The sequence below is a fragment of the Anabrus simplex genome, chromosome 1 (assembly GCF_040414725.1).
Source record: "Anabrus simplex isolate iqAnaSimp1 chromosome 1, ASM4041472v1, whole genome shotgun sequence".
In the NCBI taxonomy this organism is placed as follows: domain Eukaryota; kingdom Metazoa; phylum Arthropoda; class Insecta; order Orthoptera; family Tettigoniidae; genus Anabrus; species Anabrus simplex.
In genome coordinates, this window is record NC_090265.1 from 803193824 (window position 1) to 803215626 (window position 21803).

Sequence of the window (21803 nt, forward strand, 5' to 3'; positions counted from 1 at the left end):
ATTTGATGTTTATTGCATATCCAGCTGTTGAAAGGTTACACATACAAACTAAAAGATCAGAATGAGTAGGAATCGTGGCCCACAAGAAGGTGGGTCTGCCAACCTCCCACTCACAGCTCCTCTTCTACCTAGAGCTAATAATGCTTACTGTATCCTAAGTAGCACACATTACTTCAATTACCATAAGCTAATATTTGCGAAAATATTAACGACATTGCTACTGTGCATTCTATTGTTAATACAGTAACAATTGTGTCCTCTGTGTTCAGACCTCATACCCAACTCCCTTTCCCGTTAACATAAATCATAAATGAATAGCTAAGATTATCATATGCTTGCTTGTTGTTTTAAGGGGCCTAACATCGAAGGTCATCGGCCCTCTAAGATTATCATATTTATCCCTAACTGAACCTGACATTCGCCATTACTTGCCCTAAGTGATATGAAAGCCAAGTATTAGGTTAATATTTAAAAAACACAAGCAGAAAAAGGATTTTACATAGAGAAATGGTCATCAAAACTGCTATGATAAATAAAAATATAAATGAAAGCTGCATAAAATGGTTCCTGCAATAAATAACATCCTCACAGACCCATTCATAACAGTCAGTACTGGACCAAATTGACAACTGTTTCAGTGTAAAAATTCTGATTATCGAGCAAGTTGACTATGTTGCAGAGGTCACATACCAGTAGTTCTAAGATCCTATCACTGGCAGTTCTGAAGATGGTTTTCCATGGGTCTATATTTCAATTACATGAACCTAGTACGTTGTCGTAACAGGGGGAGAGGTGATACTCCCACGTAGCGCATCCCAAGTGGTGGAATGGGGGCTCCTCCCCAGCTTCCTGGTGGACTTAAGCAAAATAAAATACCGTACCTCTCGCGGACCAAACTCATCTCTTTCTAGATGATTGGAAGGCGGAAGAGGGCGACTGTCAATGCCCTAACGTTGGATATAGTGGATGAACCATCGTACGTTCGACCCAATGGCAAAATGGATGGAGGAGGAACCCGTTACCTTTGAGGTTCCCAATGAGGTGGAAGAAGTCATACCAGACAGACTGGCTGTGAAAGCAGTGCTTAGCTTTTCTTGAGCCTGCGGCAGTTTTTTGTAGTTCCGGTGTCTGAAATCACATGTCTCATGTTCCATGTACTGTGATGAAAGGTTCTGGAATCAAAGTGTGTGGGTCACTTCCTAGCAAGATGCAATCTACCTTAAACAAAATCATGCTAAAGGCAATTTATCCCACCATTTCTTTCAGAAGTCCAACGGCGATGGAATAAGGGCAGTGGTAGCAGGTTTTGAGTGAAACTGGGAGCTACTAGTCTGGAGCTGCATGTTGGCAGCAGTTGTGTGATGCTAGCCTTCCTGAGACTCATGACTACTCAGGGATCCAGTCCTGCATCTGTGACTGGGCAGGCTTCTGAAGTTGCCAACCCTGCATGGGGAAATCCCTAGGAAATGTGGGCTAAACATCAGTAGTCACACTAGAACCTGTCTAGTAATCCATACTCAGAAGGCCACTCAATTGTTGCAGACAAAAATTCCGAAAGAATGATATGACTATTGGAACATGGAATGTCATAACTCTTCCCAACTTAAAAGAATAATAACAGACCAGAGAGAAGAATAGCTCTCATTCCTCATGAGCTAGCTAGGTTAAATTGTATATGTTGCTGCTCTGAGAAACTAGATTATCAGGTGAAGGACAAGTGAGTGAGCCTAGTTCAGGCTACACTGAATGAAAACCTACAGCCAGTTTTCCAGTCTTTGACCAGGTCAGGGATGTAATGAATGAACCATATAGGCTATTATTACAATGGGGTCGCCACTCCCAAGGTGATATTAATGACTGATAAATGCTACGAAATGATAATGGAGTGTTGCTGGAATGAAAGATGACAGGGAAAACCGGAGTACCCAGAGAAAAACCTGTCCCGCCTCCACTGTGTCCAGCACAAATCTCACATGGAGTGTCGGGATTTGAACCATGGTATCCAGCGGTGAAAGGCTGACGTGCTGTCGTCTGAGCCACAGAGGCTCTTTCAGGCTATACTATATTTTGGAAAGGGAAGGATGTAGGAGAAGCAAACATACATGGTATAGGAATTGCAGTAAAAACAAAGTGAAAGAACATCAGCTCACACCTAATGAAATCAATGAAAGGATCATATCTCTTCAAACTACTTTGCTGGAGACAGATTTGTTACCTTTATATCTGTCTATGCTCCCACTTTAGATGATAATAAAGATTCTAAGAACCGAATCTACCACAACTGAGCAGTCTTGACAATGTAGATACAAAAAATAAAATCTTGTTGTTTGGTGATTTCAATGCTAGAGTGGGAAGAGACAATCAATTATAAGAGAATGTTATGTGTAATCAAGGTACAGGAATCTGCAATGAAAATGGGCTGTTACTCCTTGGTCTTGTGCTGAGCACAACGCACACTTCCGGCTTCCTAATTGCTTCAAGACGTGGATGTATCCACGTTCCCAAACACTGGCATCTCACTGACTATGTCATCACTAGGCAGCGTGACTGAAAAGATGTTCTGATTACAAGGACAGCACGTAACACTGATGAATGCTGGACTGACCATAGATTTCTAATTAGTCTCGTAAGGATCCTCATACATCGTAGGCTACGATCTTACTTCTCGAAACCTTCCAGGGGAAAATTCAACATCATCAATCTTCAAAATGAAGTTCTTCGTACTGCCTTTAGAGAGACTGCAGAGATCAGTGGCTAAGATGTAAGGAAGAGAAAAAACTGGTTCAATAATGATAATGAAGAGATTCTTAGTCTTATCAGTGCTAAAAGGGATGCCTACTTGTCTCTTGCTCAGGATCCATCTTCTATACAACATTTGCTCAAGAAAACACTTGAGATATCATTTACTGTACTATAACCACACGTTTGGCACAAACTTTATTACAGTAATTTTGTTTCATTTTATACATACAAAGTTTAAAACCCATATTTTTCTTCGCTTTTTGCCTTTGTCGATAATGCTTTATCTCCCATAAGGATGACCATGAGAGAAGAAGGCATGTTATCAAGAGCTCAAGCAAAAATGTCAGATGGAAATAAGAATATAAAAAACAACTGGTGGCAACAAAAGGCTAAGGACCTTAGATACCTTTTATGCTGGAATAAAAGAGCTGTACGGACCTGTTCGTTCCTCATCTTGAAAGCCACCGACATACTACCATTTGCGCTGACAGACAGGACATCTTGAACTGCTAGAAGGAACACTTCAGCTTGCTCTTAAACCAAAGTTTTTCTGCTGCTGAAGACTTCTTCCAACATGAGCCACATCATCCTCTGCAAACTTGAATGGCAGTCCCACCTATGTTTTAGATATTTAGAAAAGCTCTTGATAATCTAAAATCAAGAATAACTCCTGCCCCTGACAACATTCCCCTTGAGCTCATCCAAAGTGGAGGCTTACCTCTGAAAACCACGCTTTTCTCCCTATCCCTTTATTATGGGATATCTTGCAACGTCCCTAGACTTCACATCATTGCTGCCCGATGTAGACTCCAATTAGCTGCCCAGTATGCCCTAACATTGTACACCTTGAGTAGCCATGTACTGGATGCCATCAGGAGCCAGACGAACCAGAGGCCGGCCTCAGAACACCTCGCAGCAAATATTTATCAGTGATCTCATATACATTGGTATAACCTGGAATGAGGTAGAACTGTTTGCAGGAGACCAACAGTGATGGAGAAATGTCACCGATGTGCTCAACAGCATGGGAGGAGCTGAGACCGAGACTCATTCTACTGTTTTCACTTTTGCATAAACAGTTCCTTTGTAGCTAGACTTGCATCTCATCCCTGCATTTTCATTTATTACTTGTTCACAATTTTTTCATTAAATCTAATTACCAGAGGAAGAAATAAAGTAAAAATACACATACATTCCATTCACAAGATTAAATATTTCATAAAAGACAACTGTACCTTAAATCTTTTGAAGAATTCTCTAGATGAATCAAATGATACACGTCCTTGACTTAATGGAAACGATAAATGGTCTGCTATTCTGTTCTTCTGCACAATGGGTTCCCAACGTGATACCTGCTTCCTGACCTTATTAAAACCAACAGTTCTCTGAATCTATAACAAAAAGTTTATGTTGATTATAAACCAATCAAATAAATGTATTAACTACATCAATTTAATGGCAGTCAAAACATACAAGTGACAACTAAAAGAAAAAATAAGTGCACATGACATACAACATCTATATATATAAAATAAGAGTTTTTGTCTGTACATTGCTCAGAATTTAAAAATAATGGTATTTCTGTATCGGTCATGTCCACAGCAACAAGGAAATGCACTTTTTACTTTTCCGTAATTTCTGTCTGTCTGTATGTATGTACACACATCACGAGAAAACGCCTGAAGAGAATTTAATGAAAATCGGTACGTACATTCGGGGGATGAGCCACCACAATCTAGGCTATAAATCATTCTCTTAACGGTGAGTGAAATGGTAGTTTAGGGGAAGGACTGAAAGAAAATTCTCAAATATTTATGTCATTAGTGGTAGTACCTTAATAAAAAATCGGCATAAAAAGTCTGAGAATAAGTCGCTATAATCTAGGCAATAAATAACTGTATTCAAGCTGAGTGAAATGGTAGTTTAGGGGAAGGCCTAAAATTAATTCTCAAATATTAATGTTATTAGTGGTCGTAACGATAAATACTACATAACTAAAGTTATATGGTTTTAAATTTCCGATCATGTATGTCTTACACATTGTTACCGTACCGGCTATGATCACAGAGATATTCATGAATTTGGATTTTTGTTACTAAGTCCATATCAGCGCCAAGTCACGAGAAAATGAGTAAACAGAATTTAATGAAAATTGGTACGTAAAGTCGGAGAATAAGGAACTACAGTCTACGCTATAAATAATTTTATAAGATGCCCTAATATCACGGAGTCATAAGAAAACTAAATGTGAAGGCGTTCAACATAGAAAGCTCATAAAATTGGTCAACAATAACATTACATTAACCATTGTTTGTTGTGATGTGCTTTTTTTTTTTTTTTTTTTGCTATTTGCTTTACGTCGCACCGACACTGATAAATCGTATGGTGATGATGGAACAGGGAAGGGCTAGGAGTGGGAAGGAAGCGGCCGTGGCCTTAAATTAACGTACAGCCGCAGCATTTGCCTGGTGTGAAAATAGGAAACCACGGAAAAGTATTTTCAGGGCTGCCGACAGTGGGGTTCGAACCTACTATCTCCCGAATACTGGATACTGGCCGCACTTAAGCGACTGCAGCTATCGAGCTCGGTGATGTGCTTTGTGCCTTATGTTGTCACTCATCTCCAATAGATGGGATTACTGCTGCGTACCAAGATTTTTTAAAAATTTGCTTTATGTCGCATCGACACAGATAGGTCTTATGGCGACAACGGGACAGGAAAGGGCTAGGATTGTGAAGGAAGCGGCCTTGGCCTTAATTAACATAACAGCCCCAGCATTTGCCTGGTGTGAAAATGGGAAGCCACAGAATACCATCTTCAGGGCTGCCGACAGTGGGGTTCGAATCAACTATCTCCCGGATGCAAGCTCACAGCTGTGCGCCCCTAACTACACGACCAACTCGCCCGGTCATACCGAGTGTAACAGCCTGCCTGAATATTGGCGGGAAGTAGCTGGGGAGTTAAGATAACTTTCTTCTTTAGCATGCCACTCCTCTGGTTCATAAATTTTCTTATACTACTGATAAGTAACACACTGGTTCATAGCATTCAAGCTATTAAATCCTTACTCTGAGGCGCTGATTGGAATGAGCAGTGTGCATATTTAACGGAAAATAGGCAGAGGAGTGTTCACGGCTGTTTGCGGCCTGGTCATTCCAGCTCTGGAACTTTGGACTGTTAGATCGGCACCGTAGTACTGTTTGTTAATAGTGAGAAAATGTGCGTTTTTTCATTTGATCGAGTATTTTATGATAACATTGCTTTTAATCGCTACTTTCCTACTGACTTTTTTGTAATGACCTATGTTAACTTCGGTTAGGAAAACCACAAAGTCAGTCTTTCTGAAAATCCTGTAGCGAAGCACGGGTACATCAGCTAGTACAGTATATATACCAGTAACCAAAAATAACAGACCAGACCAGCATGAAAAAATAGAATTTATTACAGCAGCAAATAATCTTCTTTGGAACTGAAATAATTCCAGCACATACTCAACAGATATTATTGTGGTATTTCAATGGCATAATTAAGGGGAAGGGGTCTCCTTGGAAACAATGCAGAAAACAAAATGGAATTCAAAGGGGTGCCATTAATATTGTTACAAATCTAAGAATGCCTCCCTCACATGGATTGGGAAACAAATGATGGTCACTACACGCAAACTGACGAAGGGACAGTATGTGTGGCAGACGTGAGGGTAGTCTTTTGTCTGTTGTTGTTGAGCGCCATGTTGTAAGTGATGGAAAAGAAATGTATGTACTTACGAATGTAAGAATATTGAAGATTGCTCTATGTTATTCGATTAAATGATTAGTATATGCACGAATGTGTGCGTACAGTTTTCTTAGTAAGTTGCAACAAGATTTGCAAGATACAGTGCTTTAGAGATTCCGACAGAAAAGAAACTGTTGTACATTACCGGTACTCACAAAGGTAACAATATCAATGAGACTTATTGAAAAAGAAAGTAGGACTGGCTTAGCCAGCAAAGAGGCTTGCAGGTTTTTCAAATGCCAATAAGGGGACAGGTCATGCTGACACAACCTAATAACATTTGCTCAAGAAAACACTGAGATATTATTTACTGTACTATAACCACACGTTTGGCACAAACTTTATTACAGTAGTATTGTTTCATTTTATACATACAAAGTTTAAAACCCATATCTTTCTTCGCTTTTTGCCTTTGTCGATAATGCTGTATCTCCCATAATCAAGTCATGAATTTTCTGACAACAATGATCAAAATTAAGTGAAACTTGAATTTCTAACTTAATCAGAGTTTCTGAACATCTATTCCTTTCATCATTTCATTTGTTTTTAAGGACTGAAAAAGCTCTCTCAACATATTGAAATGGGAATGCCATGCCAACATTCTCCGCGCAAAGTATTTCTGAGACAAGGCAAGCTAACACCCGTCTAGGTGATTTGAAACTACCGCTGTATGCACAGGCAGCAGATATGAAGGCGAGTCATGAGGCTGCTCACTGCTCTGAGCTTGCCAAGGACAAATGACGTCACAATAGAACCTTCTATATGTTCTATGTTGCTATCTCTTAAATGAAACATGATATCAAATTTCTGACTACACCATCATGTAGTCCATACGTACCCAGTTTCAAGAAGATCGGCGGCAAGATAGCCGAGTAATTAGAAGTTAGAGTTATATGAATTTTGAAGTCTGTGGTCCGACCTCCACATATAAAAGAGGGCAAGGTCGGTAGTAAATCAGTATCTTTGTGTCGTCTCAGCCGTCTTGTGCACGGACCAGCTGTAGGACTTTGATTCTACATAGTTACTTTGCCTAGCGAAACGCCGATGTTCTACGCATAAAGTACGAATGCTCAGTAAATTTTCTAATTCCAAGGCACGAACTTCGAACTCTAAATTTCAAGTGTGAGAAGATGTGTTTTAAATATTACAAGTCATTTATAGTGACTGACTAACATTTAACTGTGACACGAGTGTGACAGGATTTATCTCGTAAAAGTAACACACATTCAACGAACAAATATTCGCAAAGTGACTCGTAAGAACTTAGTTCTTTTTCTGAAAGACTGTGCTTCGTAAGAAAACTTAGTTTTTCTCTTAAAGACTGTGCATTCAAATTATTTTGTTTGAATAACACTTCAAACAGGATTGATCATGCCTGAAGCCGCTCATAAGGTAGAGGCCAATATACACTTCATCCAAAACAATGGTTAAAGCTGAATAACAGGCAACACAATGTCTGCTACAATATGTGATTTCTCTTGCCCATCTCACGTATCTATACAAGAGTGAGATTTAATTATTTCTTCATTCAAAAGAATATATTCATCATTTTTTCTTATGTATGAACATTCTTATTAACGGACCGGTAGCTATGAGTTTGATTATTACACTGCCAGCTCTGTGTTGTACCTTATGTTTTTAACCTCTGGCAACACGATTACATGTTGTTGTTGTTTTTTTTCATTTAGCCATAATGAACACACTTATATATATTTTCACTCTTGTTTTATGTTTGAACATTCTGATTGACTGACTGATAGCAATGATATCCTAATGATTTTAATTATTTCACTACCAGCTCTGTATTGTACTTCTGTTTTTATCCTCTGTTTCAACACAACTGTGTTTTTTTCTCTCAGCCATGTTGTAACATTCTATGTTTTTTTCACACTAGTTTTAAGCCTATTTCATTTTCTAAATGTAAATGTTGATTCTTAGGGTACCATATATTTTTAAGGACACTAGGTTCGGGGCCCTGACCTAACTTTAGGCTAAGATTTATTTCGGCTGATGATGCTTACGACAGTTAAGCGAAACACGTCCCATCTTACAACGCCTGTTGTAATGTTTATTTCCTAAATATAAGGAAAGATAAGTATTGGAAAGGTGGTGTTAACTAATATTCTTATTTTAATGTTCATAATCTGATGTCCAATACGGTCTACAATGAGATTTATTACTTGTAATGACCTATGGTGTTTCGCACATTGCGGCACCATTTACAGGCAACACAAACCTATGGTGTTCATCACGTAAGTGTACTAACCACAGGGACTCGTACTCTCCTGTGGTGTTTCTCATATAGTGGGTACTAATCATAGGCAAGCCAGAACCATGGTGTCGCTCGTATAGTGGTACTAATCACAGGAACTGTAAAAGCCGACAGTGCACTCTAAGTAGGGGGCTGACCGCACGGTGCTCCTGCGTGCTACTAATAACAAACCTATTTGGTATCTAACATAGTGGTACTATGCGCAAGTAAAAGCGAGCCATGGTGTTCCCCGCGTGGTGGTACTAATCACAAGTAGTTTCATGGTTCTAATACAATCATCCCTTGGTCGCCCCCTTTTAGTCACCTCTTACGACAGGCAGGGGATACTGTGGGTGTATTATTCGTTTGCAACCCCCACCCACAGGGGGTGGACAAACTTTTAAAATGACGACTAAAGAACATACTAGATCATGGAAATGACATAAACCCACAGAGTCACAGTTCACCAAACACCTTATAACAATCAATCATTCCTTCAATCCAGATCAACATCTCAAAATTCTTCATACTGAAACCGAGAGCTCCATATTAAAATTCTTTAGAAATAACAGATATATGAAAGTTTGTCAAAAATAATGAAGAAACATGTATAAATGAACTTCCTTTCCTGACCATTCTGTGGTCACTAAATTGTACAGTTCCACCTCTTAGGTTATTTCTGCTGCCTGACTTTTCTATGTCAGTACCTTGTGTTGACGTACTTCGCTCTATAGAAGGTATGTCCAGCTGTTTTTAATTTCTTAAATTGTATGTTTTTGATATTTTAATGCACCTTAGATTGTAACATTAAATATGTGGAGTCTGTACTAATGTACCAAAATCTTAGCATGTTTTTATGTTGTTTTGTAGGCTGAGGATGACAAAGTCAAAACTGAAGTCCCTGAATTGGATTCATTTGTGGCAAAAACTACATCTAAACCATGTATTCATTGATTTTGTTGAAGGAAATCTATTGGCAAACTAAGAGTATTAACTTTGGATGATACACTGCAGACCACTATCTGATCTGGAGTGAATTAAGCATCACTAGACCTACAATAGAGAAAGTGAAGTCTGTCTGCGAATGGATAAGGGTAGAAAATCTCCAGGATGAAGAAAGAACATGGATATGGTACATGAAAATTTCCAAAGAATAGACATCAAGCAGATCCAGGATACAAAAGAGAATAGGTGGCATCAGGAATGCTGAAACAGAGTTAGCATGGGAATGTCTTGGAACGACAGTGTGTAAAGAAGGCAAAAGGTACTCATCTTTGTGAAATACACAAGTCTGTTAATTTTTTTTTTAAAAGGCTCCAAAAATGGCTGCAAAAGGAACTGATGTAGAGAAAATAAACAGAGTCAAACAAATAACTGCCAAGTCCAAAACAAAATCATGGGGAAATTTTGGACATAACCTGGAAAGATTAGCACAGGCAGCAGGGTAACCTCAAATTAAGAATGGTGTTTTGATTCTGCTTCTTTAAGATTTTTAATTAAGCCAACAGTGTTTGCCATTTTACATACATACATACATACAAAATGTACCAGTAATACAGGTACACTATTTATTTTGCATTAAATATAACCAAGTATTTCTACCACTTGAGAATACATCATCTGCGTAACTTCCGAAGTAGAGCTGATGACGTATGCCATGCTACTTGCAGCCACAGCAAATTACACGTCTCACTGGCCCAACTGATATTGAAGCCTATTTCATTAAATATCTCCATGAATTATTATGATACAAAAGAACAGACAATGGCAACATGTATGTTTTAATAATGCCAACAAAACTCCCTAGTTTTTACGGCGATCGTAACAATATTGCGACAAAGTTTAAGTAACCTGATGCAATTTGTGAGTCATGACTCACAGGTCCCACTTCACGACTACATAAACTCTGAGAAAACTACACCAGATATCCAGTCAATCATCCACAGCCATACCTTGCTAGTCATCAGGGAAACGATGTGAGTAAATAGTCAGAACATTGTGACCACCTACTTACCATCGATATAAACCCGTCCAAGCGATAACAGCATCCCCTGATGAGGAATGACTGCTAGTCAAACACACGCATGTTGCACGTAGTATCAGTGAGCGTGCTGTATGTGAGTAGACCAATAATGGACCCACTACATTGGTATTATAAATTTACTCATTCGGGACAAATATTTCAGGTTACCTACGGGAATCAATATCTAGATAATCTGATGGCCAGGCAGGCATCAATTTCTGGAAATGAGACAAAGTCTCTCATAGTGCACTGGCACTGTCGGTTGCTCCAAATAGCCTACGCAGTGGCCTCCATGCTATGAACTAGCCATGCGTCTTGGTAGGTGTACTAATTACCAACTTATGAGCCCAACTTAGCACACTGGGGCAAAATGCTGGCAATCAGGAATAAATTAGCTGGAAAACTTATGTCAAATAATGGGCCAACTACACTGACTTAGCAAATGTCATGGGATAGTCATCTAATAGCGTGTGGGGCCTCCTCTGGCCCTGCGAACTTTAGTGAGATGCCGTGAAAGTGAGCTGACAAGTCCCTGGTAGTCCTCTGGATGCAGCTGACACCAAATTGTTTGCAGAGCGGCCACCAATGCTGGTCTGTTCGTGGGTGCAGGATCCATGGCACGTAGTCTGCGTTCCAGGACATCCCAGATATGCTTGATAGGGTTCATATCATGGCTCCTGGGTGGCCATGGCAGTCGTTGGATCTCCGCTGCATGTTCCTGGAACCATTCCCATGCGACATGGGAGGGATGAGGCAGCGCGTTATCATCTTGAAACACCACAGAATCGTCTGGGCGCTGGAAAGCCAAAAATGGGTGGAGATGGTCTCCGAGCAGCTCAACATACCGCGTACCATTCAAAGTCTCTTCCAGAACAACTAGGGGCCCCATTCCATACCAGGAAAATGCACCCCAGACCACAACAGAGACCCCAGCGCCCTAGACCACACCTTCGAGGCAAGCGGGATCCATTGCTTCATGTGGTCTGCGCCATACACCGCGCCCTCCCATCGGCATGGTGCAGTTGAAATCGTGATTCGTCCGACCATATCACGTTACGCCATGGTTCCAGTGTCCATCCCTGGTGACTGGCGACAAATGCGCGTTGTTGTGCCTGATGACGTTGGGTTAACAGTGGCACCCATGTGCGACGCCTGCTCTCATACCCCATAGAACACATGTTCCTACGGATTGTCCACTGGGAGACGTGTCTAGCGCAGCCTGTATTGAACTGAGCCTTGATTTGTTGCACGGTTGCCCGTCTGTCACTATTGACAATCTGTCTCAGATGTCACCGGTCACGGTAATCGAGGGTGACTGGACGGCCGGCTGTTGTGGACGGTGACACCCGCATTCAACCATTCATGATACACCCTGGACACGGTTGATCATGTGAAGCTGAATTCCCGCACCACTTCCGAAATCGCACTTCCCATCCACCATACCCCGTTCGAATGGTGTCAGCTCACGACGACGTTCCATGTTACACCTGTCACATGCACAGCCACTGCTCACAAGGTCTTCTATACAACTGTCGCTGGCACAGAGGGCGTGTGGTGCACAGACAACACACCTGCGCATCAGTGCTCCACTATCCCATGACATTTGCTCAGTCAGTGTACATTGGTATTATAAATTTACTCATTCGAGACAAATATTTCAAGCTCCCTATGGGAAACAACATCTATATCATTCATAGAATGGGGAAGGTGCACAATCTATCTGAGTTTTACTGAGGGCAGATTGTGATGGCCCGGAGGCTCAGCACGAGCATTTCGGAAATTGCACGACTTTTCGGGCGTTCAAGGAGTGCTGTGGGGAGTGTCTAAACAAGTGGCGAAACCAAGGTGAAATCACATCCAAACGTCGAAGGGTTGGGCGGCCACACCTCATTACAGATGTCGGACGTTGTAAGCTGGGCAGACTGGTAAAACAGGACAGACCTGATCAATGTATGGTAATGTCATGATTTCACAAGTGCAAGAAGAACAGGATATTTTCTCTTTGGCATCAATACACCATAACTAATTCAGGTCTGGAAGTATTTTGTAATACAGTATGTTAAATAGTCAAAGCACAGTAACTGCTCTTGTAGCAGATCTGCTAACAGTTGTTGAAACTAGCATAATAGCCATAATAGCTGATGTGATCCCACATTTACTCTATTAGCATGAGATTTAGACACCCTATAGACCAAGGAAAACCGAACGGAATAAAAGCACTATATCGAATGATTATTATTCTAAGAGTAAAAAAAATAAATCAACTATCACAGATACTTCAAAGTTACTTACCTCGATTTTGAGGAAGCATTTTCTGATTGAAGTATAACCCTCAAGAGTTAGGCTACCAAAAGCAGATGAGTGCAAGATATCCTCATTTATTAATGTAACTTACCTTTAAAGCATATCAGACACCCCCATGTTACCACAAGTGGTACTCAATTGTAAAATTGGAAAACTTGTCTTCATTACAGCAGGCCTACACCAGCCAATGGAAACACAGAAAATGGTCGCATTTCTCAGTTTTATACAATCGTCTCCATTTTAACTCTTCTATATTAGTAAGAATACTTCTACGGACAGGTTGGTGGGTCCCTGGCAAGCATAAAGGAAGGATCTCTCCTCTATGCTACTTCAGGTATCACTTCACATGTTTTTCCTATGCTTTTGCATCCATGATTGATAAACGGAAGCACTATTCCATCGAATAACACCAAGGCTCAAGGCTTAATGTGTCCGTTCAACAAACAAATCTCCATCAACAGGTGTAATATGCCGTCAATCCACATGAACACTGCAGAGAGGTTTGGAACTGAATCAATGACTTTGACATGCAATCTAGTGATTAAAAATTGTAAACCAACACCTCTCCTACCCTACCGGCCAGCATTCTGATAGTGACTTTTTTTTTTTACCACCAACAGGACTCGAATAAGCTAACTTGATACCTTAACAATCATGGCCTCCAGGTTGAACTTACTTTGGACAGTAACCTGCGTTTTGTGAAACTGCCCATTGCTAAGTGAGGATTGGATATCACAAACAACAAGAAGTGTAGTTTTACCACAGATTTCAAATTAAAAGCAGTTTCTTTTACAGATAAATAAGGTGTGTAGCCAGCAACCAAAGAATTCAATATGTAACCTAACATGATATTAGCACAAACAAAAATGGAAATCGAAAGTGTGTGGTTCTTTTTCATGTTACCGAAACACAGATCAATACTGAAGTGCTACAGTATATAACAAAGTTGAAAAATAATGGTTTTTCCATTGCCGTAACTCAGATCATATAATTCAACAAAGAGCAGTGGAAGCAGCTGAATCTCAGTTGGCAAAAGTAGACATTGTTATTTTCCAATTTTTATAACAAAAATCAGGGAGACTCTTTTAATTGAGAAAAAATATTTGTAATGGAAAAATCAGACATTAAAACAAGCACCATCTTGAATATGAAATATTCTATAACATGTACTGATTGTCTCGCTACAAACAAGTTTATGAATTGATCTTTCGATCAACAACCAGCATCAGCTGTGCAGTTAATGTAATGAAACACAGGTGGTAGGCCTATATGGTGACATTAACTTACAATTGGAAATAAAGAACAGCGTTAATTACTGGTAAAGTCTGACTCCTTGGCTGAATGGTCAGTGATGAAGCCTTCAGTTCATAAAGCCCTGAGTTCAATTCCTGGCTGGGTCGGGGATTTTAACCTTTTCACTGCCAAGTTTTGATGACCAGCCGGGCCCGTGGGCCGGGTTTTATTTAAGGAAGAAGCACTTTGACAGACACATATTTACTGATACTATTAATAGAATGCATATCGTCCCCTTAGCCCTGAAGCCTAATATGGTGTCAAGGATGAAGTGAGATTATATTTTACACCATATTTTTACGACCGGATGCCCTTCCCGACGCAAACCTCAGTTGAGAATATAATGAAAATGAAATGAATTACGGTGAATGAAACTGGGTAAGGAAGTGGAAGGAATCGGCTGTGGTTTATCAATAGGAACTGTCCCAACATGTGCTTGGGAGTGGGGAAGAAAAAAAAATTCTCAGGACAGCTGACAGTGGGGTTCGAACCCACTCACCTGCCAAGTGCAGAGCTTGGCTCCATAGATTTAGCATGTTAATACGCGCGGCTACTCCGCTCAGTGATGCTATTACTGAAATATAATATAATATTGTTGATCCAAGAACTGGCAGCCCCGACCCCACAGGTGTGGAAAAATCAGTAGAAAAATATGATGAAGAAAAAGAAGTAATTATTGATAAAAGTGAACATCCTTAACTCAATGTGTAATTTGAATATTCTGACTAATTCCTATTTGCTGCAAAAACATTATTAATCAACACAACAGACTTATGCAGGTGTTCTAACAATGCTGGGTTATTAGTAAGTCAAGTGTATTTAGTGCACGTTAATGTGATCTTTTAATTTATTTTTCTGTAGTGGAAGCCATTTCTTTTTTAGTTTTGACTTTGTTAATATATAACTGTTAGGTTCTTCAGTCTATCAAAATTAATTTATGATTAAATAACATTTAGAAAATACCTAAAAGAAAACATTTGACAACAGATTATACCTGAAAAAGAAAAGATTTAATTTAAAAAAAATTATATGTTTTGTTCTTGAAAGAACATCATCAGATTCTATCAAACCATACTTTGAATTTTTAAATGAATTATTATTATTATTATTATTATTATTATTATTATTATTATTATTATTTATGTTAAACCCTGTGTCCACTCTTCTAATAATTGTTGAAATGTTATAACTTATATTAATGAAGTACTCCTCATGTGGTTCTTTTCTCTTCATATAAAACATACATATACTAAGGAAATAACTGCTATGCTTCATGGCAAGTGTACAGTATTGTGTGCTCAGCACAACTGAACTGGGCAGCTTTTTTTCCCATGCTGCGTATGTCGTGGCAAGTTGGAGGGGGAAGGTGGATGTTAATATTAGCATGTGTTGGGCAAGGTCCAGCGTCTATTTTCAAGGGTTCATTGGCAAGTGTTCTCTGTCCAATATCTTTTATCTATCGTCCAGTGTGCAGCATCTATCGTCTGTTACAAATCGCCTATTATCCACTAACGAGCATATATCATCTACGGATTATTATCAGTTGTCTGTTGTACCTGTTGGCTGATATGTGTTGTTGAACTGCAACAGTCAATGGCCTGGTTTCACGGCGTAGATGAGTCTTATGAAACAGATGTGCGTTTCTGAAAAGTGAACAGTATGATTATACTAGTATTAAAATCAGTGAGTTGCTAAAAAGATACAGTATAACAAAGGTGATCTGAATCAGGATACCACGTGTCATGGAATTATCCCTGAAAATTGTGTATGTTGCATGAAGTACCACTGCTTGCCATTGCCTATACAATTACTGCAAATAGCAGTAGATCCTTGTGCTTGATTTCCTGTGTATTTATTTCCAGCTTTATATGTTAATGTGTTAAGGGAAAACTGTCCGTCAGTCAGTTGTTTGTTTGTTTGTTTATTTATACTGAAGGGTAGTCTGTTACAAAGGTTTGATGAAATAATCTCTATGGATAATGTAGTTTTAGAATATAACTAGCTATTCCAAGTCATTGTAGAGGTTTTATTTAAAGTTAGATAACCTTGGTGCAGTTCCACCTATTTAATTGTTTTCAGAGGATAAGGTAAGGCCCATAGAGAATGTACCAGTACACAACATCACGTACATGCCCTGAGAGGGAAGAGAAAATCTATCAAACTCTTTCTAAATTTTGAGGGACCCAATTTGGTGAATTCTGGCACCTAAATTATGGATATATAAAATTATTACATTTACTATATTCAATTCAAGTAAGTTCAAGTATGGAACAGTTGTCAAAGTTACACGCTCTTCAAAGCACAATAGTGCATTCTCATATTATTGGCAGTTGCAAAATATCTAAGAGAACTCTTCTCAATTTTGTAAGGTGTGCAAATATTTGCTGTACTTGCAATATAGAGAATATAATTAACACCTCATGGTAATTAGCAATATTCTCTAATTCCTTTGGAAAAGAAAAGGGGATTACACTTGATGTCAAGTCAAAGTACAATAAATCACCTTCACAGCAGTACTTTGTATATAATGATTATAAATACATGTACCGGTAATGAAATATTCTTACCCTCTCAGCAACAGGTTTCTCCAGTGGTTTGGGTAGTGTGCGACCTTTCCGTCTAATGGCTTTGAGTTTAGAGCCAATTTTAACATGATCACTGCGTTGCTTCAGAGCCTTAGCCAGATCCAAGAGATGTACTGCATTACCTCGTCCTTCACCACTCTGAACCAAATGAAACTCCGACACTTGAAGACTTGGTTCCTTTCTGCTTGGTGGCTTTACCCTATGAATTTTATTCAAAGTTATAAATTTCATTATTGGTTCCGTACTGAATTAAGATTACATATAATTTACAAAGTTTATTTCACCTACTCAATACTGTACAATAATTGCGATGTCTATAAATACATTACAATATGTTACCAAGGTAGTAGTTTCGACCTTATGTGGGTCGTCATCAGCCTAACTAAGATATACTTATGGATTTGCCGAAGTCCTAAGACAAAATTACATTGTGGAAATAAAATTTAAAAGAATGAACTGTGTATGTGATGCGATAATGTACATATAAAATGGTGGAGTGATGATGTGTTATAGATAAAATAATGTACTGATCAATGACAAATAAAATTTTCAGGATTTACGTCAATTACAATTAAACAGTAAGAATCATATCACACAATTTTTACAATGATGATTAAAATATGCCCTTGTTAGTGAACACACTAAAATTGCACTTTAAAAGTGTAATATGCCAGTTGAATTCTTACTGTTTAATTATAATTGACGTAAATCCTCAACATTTTATTTGTCATTGATCAGTACATTATTTTATCTATAACATTTCATCACTCCACCATTTTATATGTAAATTATCGCATCACATACACAGTTCATTCTTTTAAATTTTATTTCCACAATGCAATTTTGTCTTAGGACTTCGGCAAATCCATAAGTGTATCTTAGTTAGGCTGATTATGACCCATATAGGGCCGAAACTAGTACCTTGATAACATACTGTAATGTATTTATAGACATTGCAATTATTGTACAGTACTGAGTAGGTGGAATAAACTTTGTAAATTATATGCTATGAATATTGGATTAATAATAAAATACATAGATGAACCTGATTAATATGATGATTGTTGTTTAAGGGGACTAATGCTAGCACAATAGGAATACTAATAACATGCATCTATGGCCATTTCAGTACACAATATAGAAAGCAGAGGCAGTTATTTTTTGGCCTTCTTTCACACCAAGTGGAGGTCATGCAGGTCCAAGACCATGGAAGTTGACAGCCCTAACAGCAGTCAAGTCTTGGAATAACAGTTACATAAGGGGAGTCAGTCACAATTCTGTGGTAAATAGCCAGAAGTTGCTATATCAAGAAATGAAACTTTTCAGTGGAATGATATTCAAACTTTGCATGACAGTGTAAAATACATAACTGAATTTATTTCCTTCAAACTGCAGGAACTTGTAGACCAACATATTACAAAACACAATAAATACATTCTATACCGATACTTGAAAGAGTGTAGTGACACAACAGCATAAATTGATACATTAAGTTCTGGCATATGGAGGCATACTATATACAGGGTCTCTCTTATAAACCCCGACCATCTAATGACGTTTCTACTCTCCGAGACCTAAGCAGCTGTATGGGAGGTGTGCGCATAGTTCTTGACCTTGCAAGGAGCATGCATGTGTTCAACGTAGCATCAATAGCCAGTCTGAATTTCAGCTGTTAACATGGTGAGACATTTATCATTGCAACACTGTATTTTCATATGTAAAATTTTAAGTACAAGTTGGCTCGACGGGGGTACGATGCATTTGTTCGGCAATTTCCTGGTGAAGTGCCACCTTCATGAGCACAGATTCATGTAATTGTAAATAAATTTTAAACTACTGGCCCAGTGCTCAATAAAAACACATGCGCACACACAAACTATTTTAACAGAGGAAAAGCTAGACGACATTGGAACGAATCTTGAAGGTCACCGAAGAAATCACTCAAGATCAACACAAGTAGGGGTTGTGGTTTTTTCTGCACACAGAGCTACAAAGTTGTTACACATCTAACCTTACAGGTTTACACAGGCCCATTGTTTAAAACCTGCTGATCCAGCCACAAGAGTGAAATACTGCGAGTGGTATCTTGCGTCATTGAATGACCGTTTGTTCGATTCATAGCTAGTGTTCTTTTCAGATGAGGCCTCGTTTCATCTTAATGGTCGTGTTAATAGTCATATCTCTCGCTACTGGTGTGCAGAAAATCCTAATGGTGTTTATGAAGTCCCTCTTTATGAAGGATGACACTTCCAGCATCTATTATAAGGTAAGATTTCATATAAGATTGTATACACACTTAAAGCAGGGTGTTTATATCAAGAATATTACCGGACTATTTATTGAGCCACCTATTCAATACATTCCACAATTTACGTGGTTAGATTTTTACATAGTACTACAGAGTTCTAAGGTACATGTTTCGCCCTTTGTTTAATGGGTAACATCAGCCTAACCCAATCTTTAAACAATTATTTGTGGGGCCTATCTATTCTTACAATGTGATACTAGACTATTAGCATATCACGGGGTCAATTTCATAACGAGTTATCCTTCGAGTTTTCATCTTGGAACGGGTAGTTTAACTCGTTATTGACCTTTAATATGTCTAGTCCGGCTCCATGGCTAAATGGATAGTGTGCTGGTCTTTGGTCACAGAGGTCCCGGGTTTGATTCCCGGCAGGGTTGGGAATTTTAAGCATAATTGGTTAATTTCTCTGGTACGGGGACTGGGTGTATGTGTCGTCTTCATCATCATTTCATCCTCATCACAACGCAAAGGTTGCCTACGGGCATCAAATCAAAAAACCTGCATCTGGCGAGCCGAACTTGTCCTCGGACACTCCCGGCACTAAAAGCCATACACTATTATTTTTTATTTTTTTTGTTTTGTTTTGCTATTTGCTTTACATCGCATCGACACAGATATGTCTTATGGCAACGACGGGATGGGAAAGGCCTAGGAATGGGAAGGAAGCAGCCGTGGCCTTACTTAACGTACAGCCCCAGCATTTGCTTGGTGTGAAAATGGGAAACCACGGAAAACCATCTTCAGGGCTGCCGACAGTGGGGTTCAAACCCACTATCTCCCGATTACTGAATACTGGCCGCACTTAAGCGACTGCAGCTATCAAGCTCGGTATTATTATTATTATTATTATTATTATTATTATTATGGCAGTGTTGTAACACTGTGGTGTCTTAAAACTAACAATACATAACATCTGAAAATTTAAACAGACCCTGAATTTGTTTAAAAGTATTGATAAATAACAATCTAATATTATCACTTAGTCTTAAAAACATGTGTCTGAAACTAAAACGAATGTTCTTCATTTTATAGACTATTAAATTTATGTGACCTTCAGTATTCCAAATTAAAAATATCTGAGGGAAGCAAACTAACACTTTTGTCAAGTGAGAGACCACTGTCTGTTGTATTTACACATCATAAAACAGGAGTGGCTGTGCTGTGAGGTATTACCGCTAATGATGTCAACAAGTTGTAAACTAAATGGAGCTTCAGTTGACATAAGTGAAAGTTATATGGTCTGATATTATTTGGAACTGCTGCTAAATTCTAAAGGTGATCAGCTGGACCATAATGAAGAACTTGAAAAAACAAAATACAATCACATGAGGGATTGTGAGTTATCTGTAACAAGATGTGAACAGGGCTTTGTAGCTTAAGTGATAAATAAGAAATCTCTCACAATACCTATGCTTAAAATGGGTACTTACTCATTAGGGTGCAAGTTTTCTCAGCAGTGCTAGCTTGTCGAGACACTTCTATTTCTGGTGTTGTATTGATGTCGAAGAGACAGTGGGGAACGTGGAGGGAGGACAGGGGTAGGTGGGCCTGTGTGCGTCAGTGCTGTTGTTAGAGGGGAGTTACTTGAAGTAGCAAGGGCAGGCCTAGTGCTTGGTGAGATGGACGGAGCTTTCAAACTTATAGATTTAAATATCTGAGGGATTTTATTATGACCTGAACCGACAGCTTCCAATAAATTTGGCGTCATTTCATGTAACAGACTTCTGACCTCAGTGTCATCATTGAGATTCTGATTCTCATTATAGGTCTGGTCCAAAAACATGTATAAGCTTTCTAGTTCATTTAATACTTTTCCTTTACCTATATTTCTGATATTTGTAAGATCTTTTTCTATAGATGTAAAACGGTGCCCTACTTCCCTCATGTGTGTGTTCATAGCTGAGTATTTGTTATGTTTTTCGGCATTATAATATTCCGTATACCTCGTGTAGAAACTCCGTCCAGTTTGTTCAACATAAGAAAATCTGTACTGTGTGCAAGTTAGCCTGTACACACCAAAGCCCGAATAATGGTAGTTGTTATAATTGATCTTATTATGATTAAAAATATACAAGGCGTGTTTTTTAAGTAAGGTCCGTTTGAAAATAAGTACACAACGAAAGGTTATTTAAAAAAAGTAAATTTATTTTCAGAAAGTACATACTTCACTGTATTTTTCGACATAGTTGCCAAGTTTGTTCAAACACTTATCATACCTCGTAACCAATTTGAAAATATCCTCTTCATAAAAACTTGCCGCCTGCTCCGATAACCAAGAGTTCACTGCCGTTTTCATGTCGTCGTCATCATTGTAATGGTTGCCACTGAGGTGATGTTTGAGGTGGAGGAACAGATGGTAATTGCTCGGCGCAAGATCAGGACTGTAGGGTGGGTGGTCTAAAACTTCATAGCCAAAACTGTCCAATAAATTGCGGGTCTGACCTGCAGTGTGAGGCCTTGCATTGTCATGGAGAAGGACAATTCCCTTTGTCAGCATACCGCGTCTTTTGTTTTGAATCGCT

At 38.9% G+C, this 21803-nt stretch overlaps 1 protein-coding gene across 1 annotated transcript in view; it reads right to left on the minus strand.

Annotated features, from left to right (window-relative positions):
• Positions 1–21803, minus strand: part of LOC136857558 (U3 small nucleolar RNA-associated protein 14 homolog A) — a 175802-nt gene that overhangs the window by 128788 nt on the left and 25211 nt on the right. The window contains exons 3-4 of the mRNA XM_067136318.2: positions 16956–17172; positions 3978–4133 (exon numbers count right to left, since the gene is read on the minus strand). Coding sequence (XP_066992419.2) covers positions 3978–4133; positions 16956–17172 — 373 coding nt within the window. The remainder of the gene's footprint in view (positions 1–3977; positions 4134–16955; positions 17173–21803) is intronic.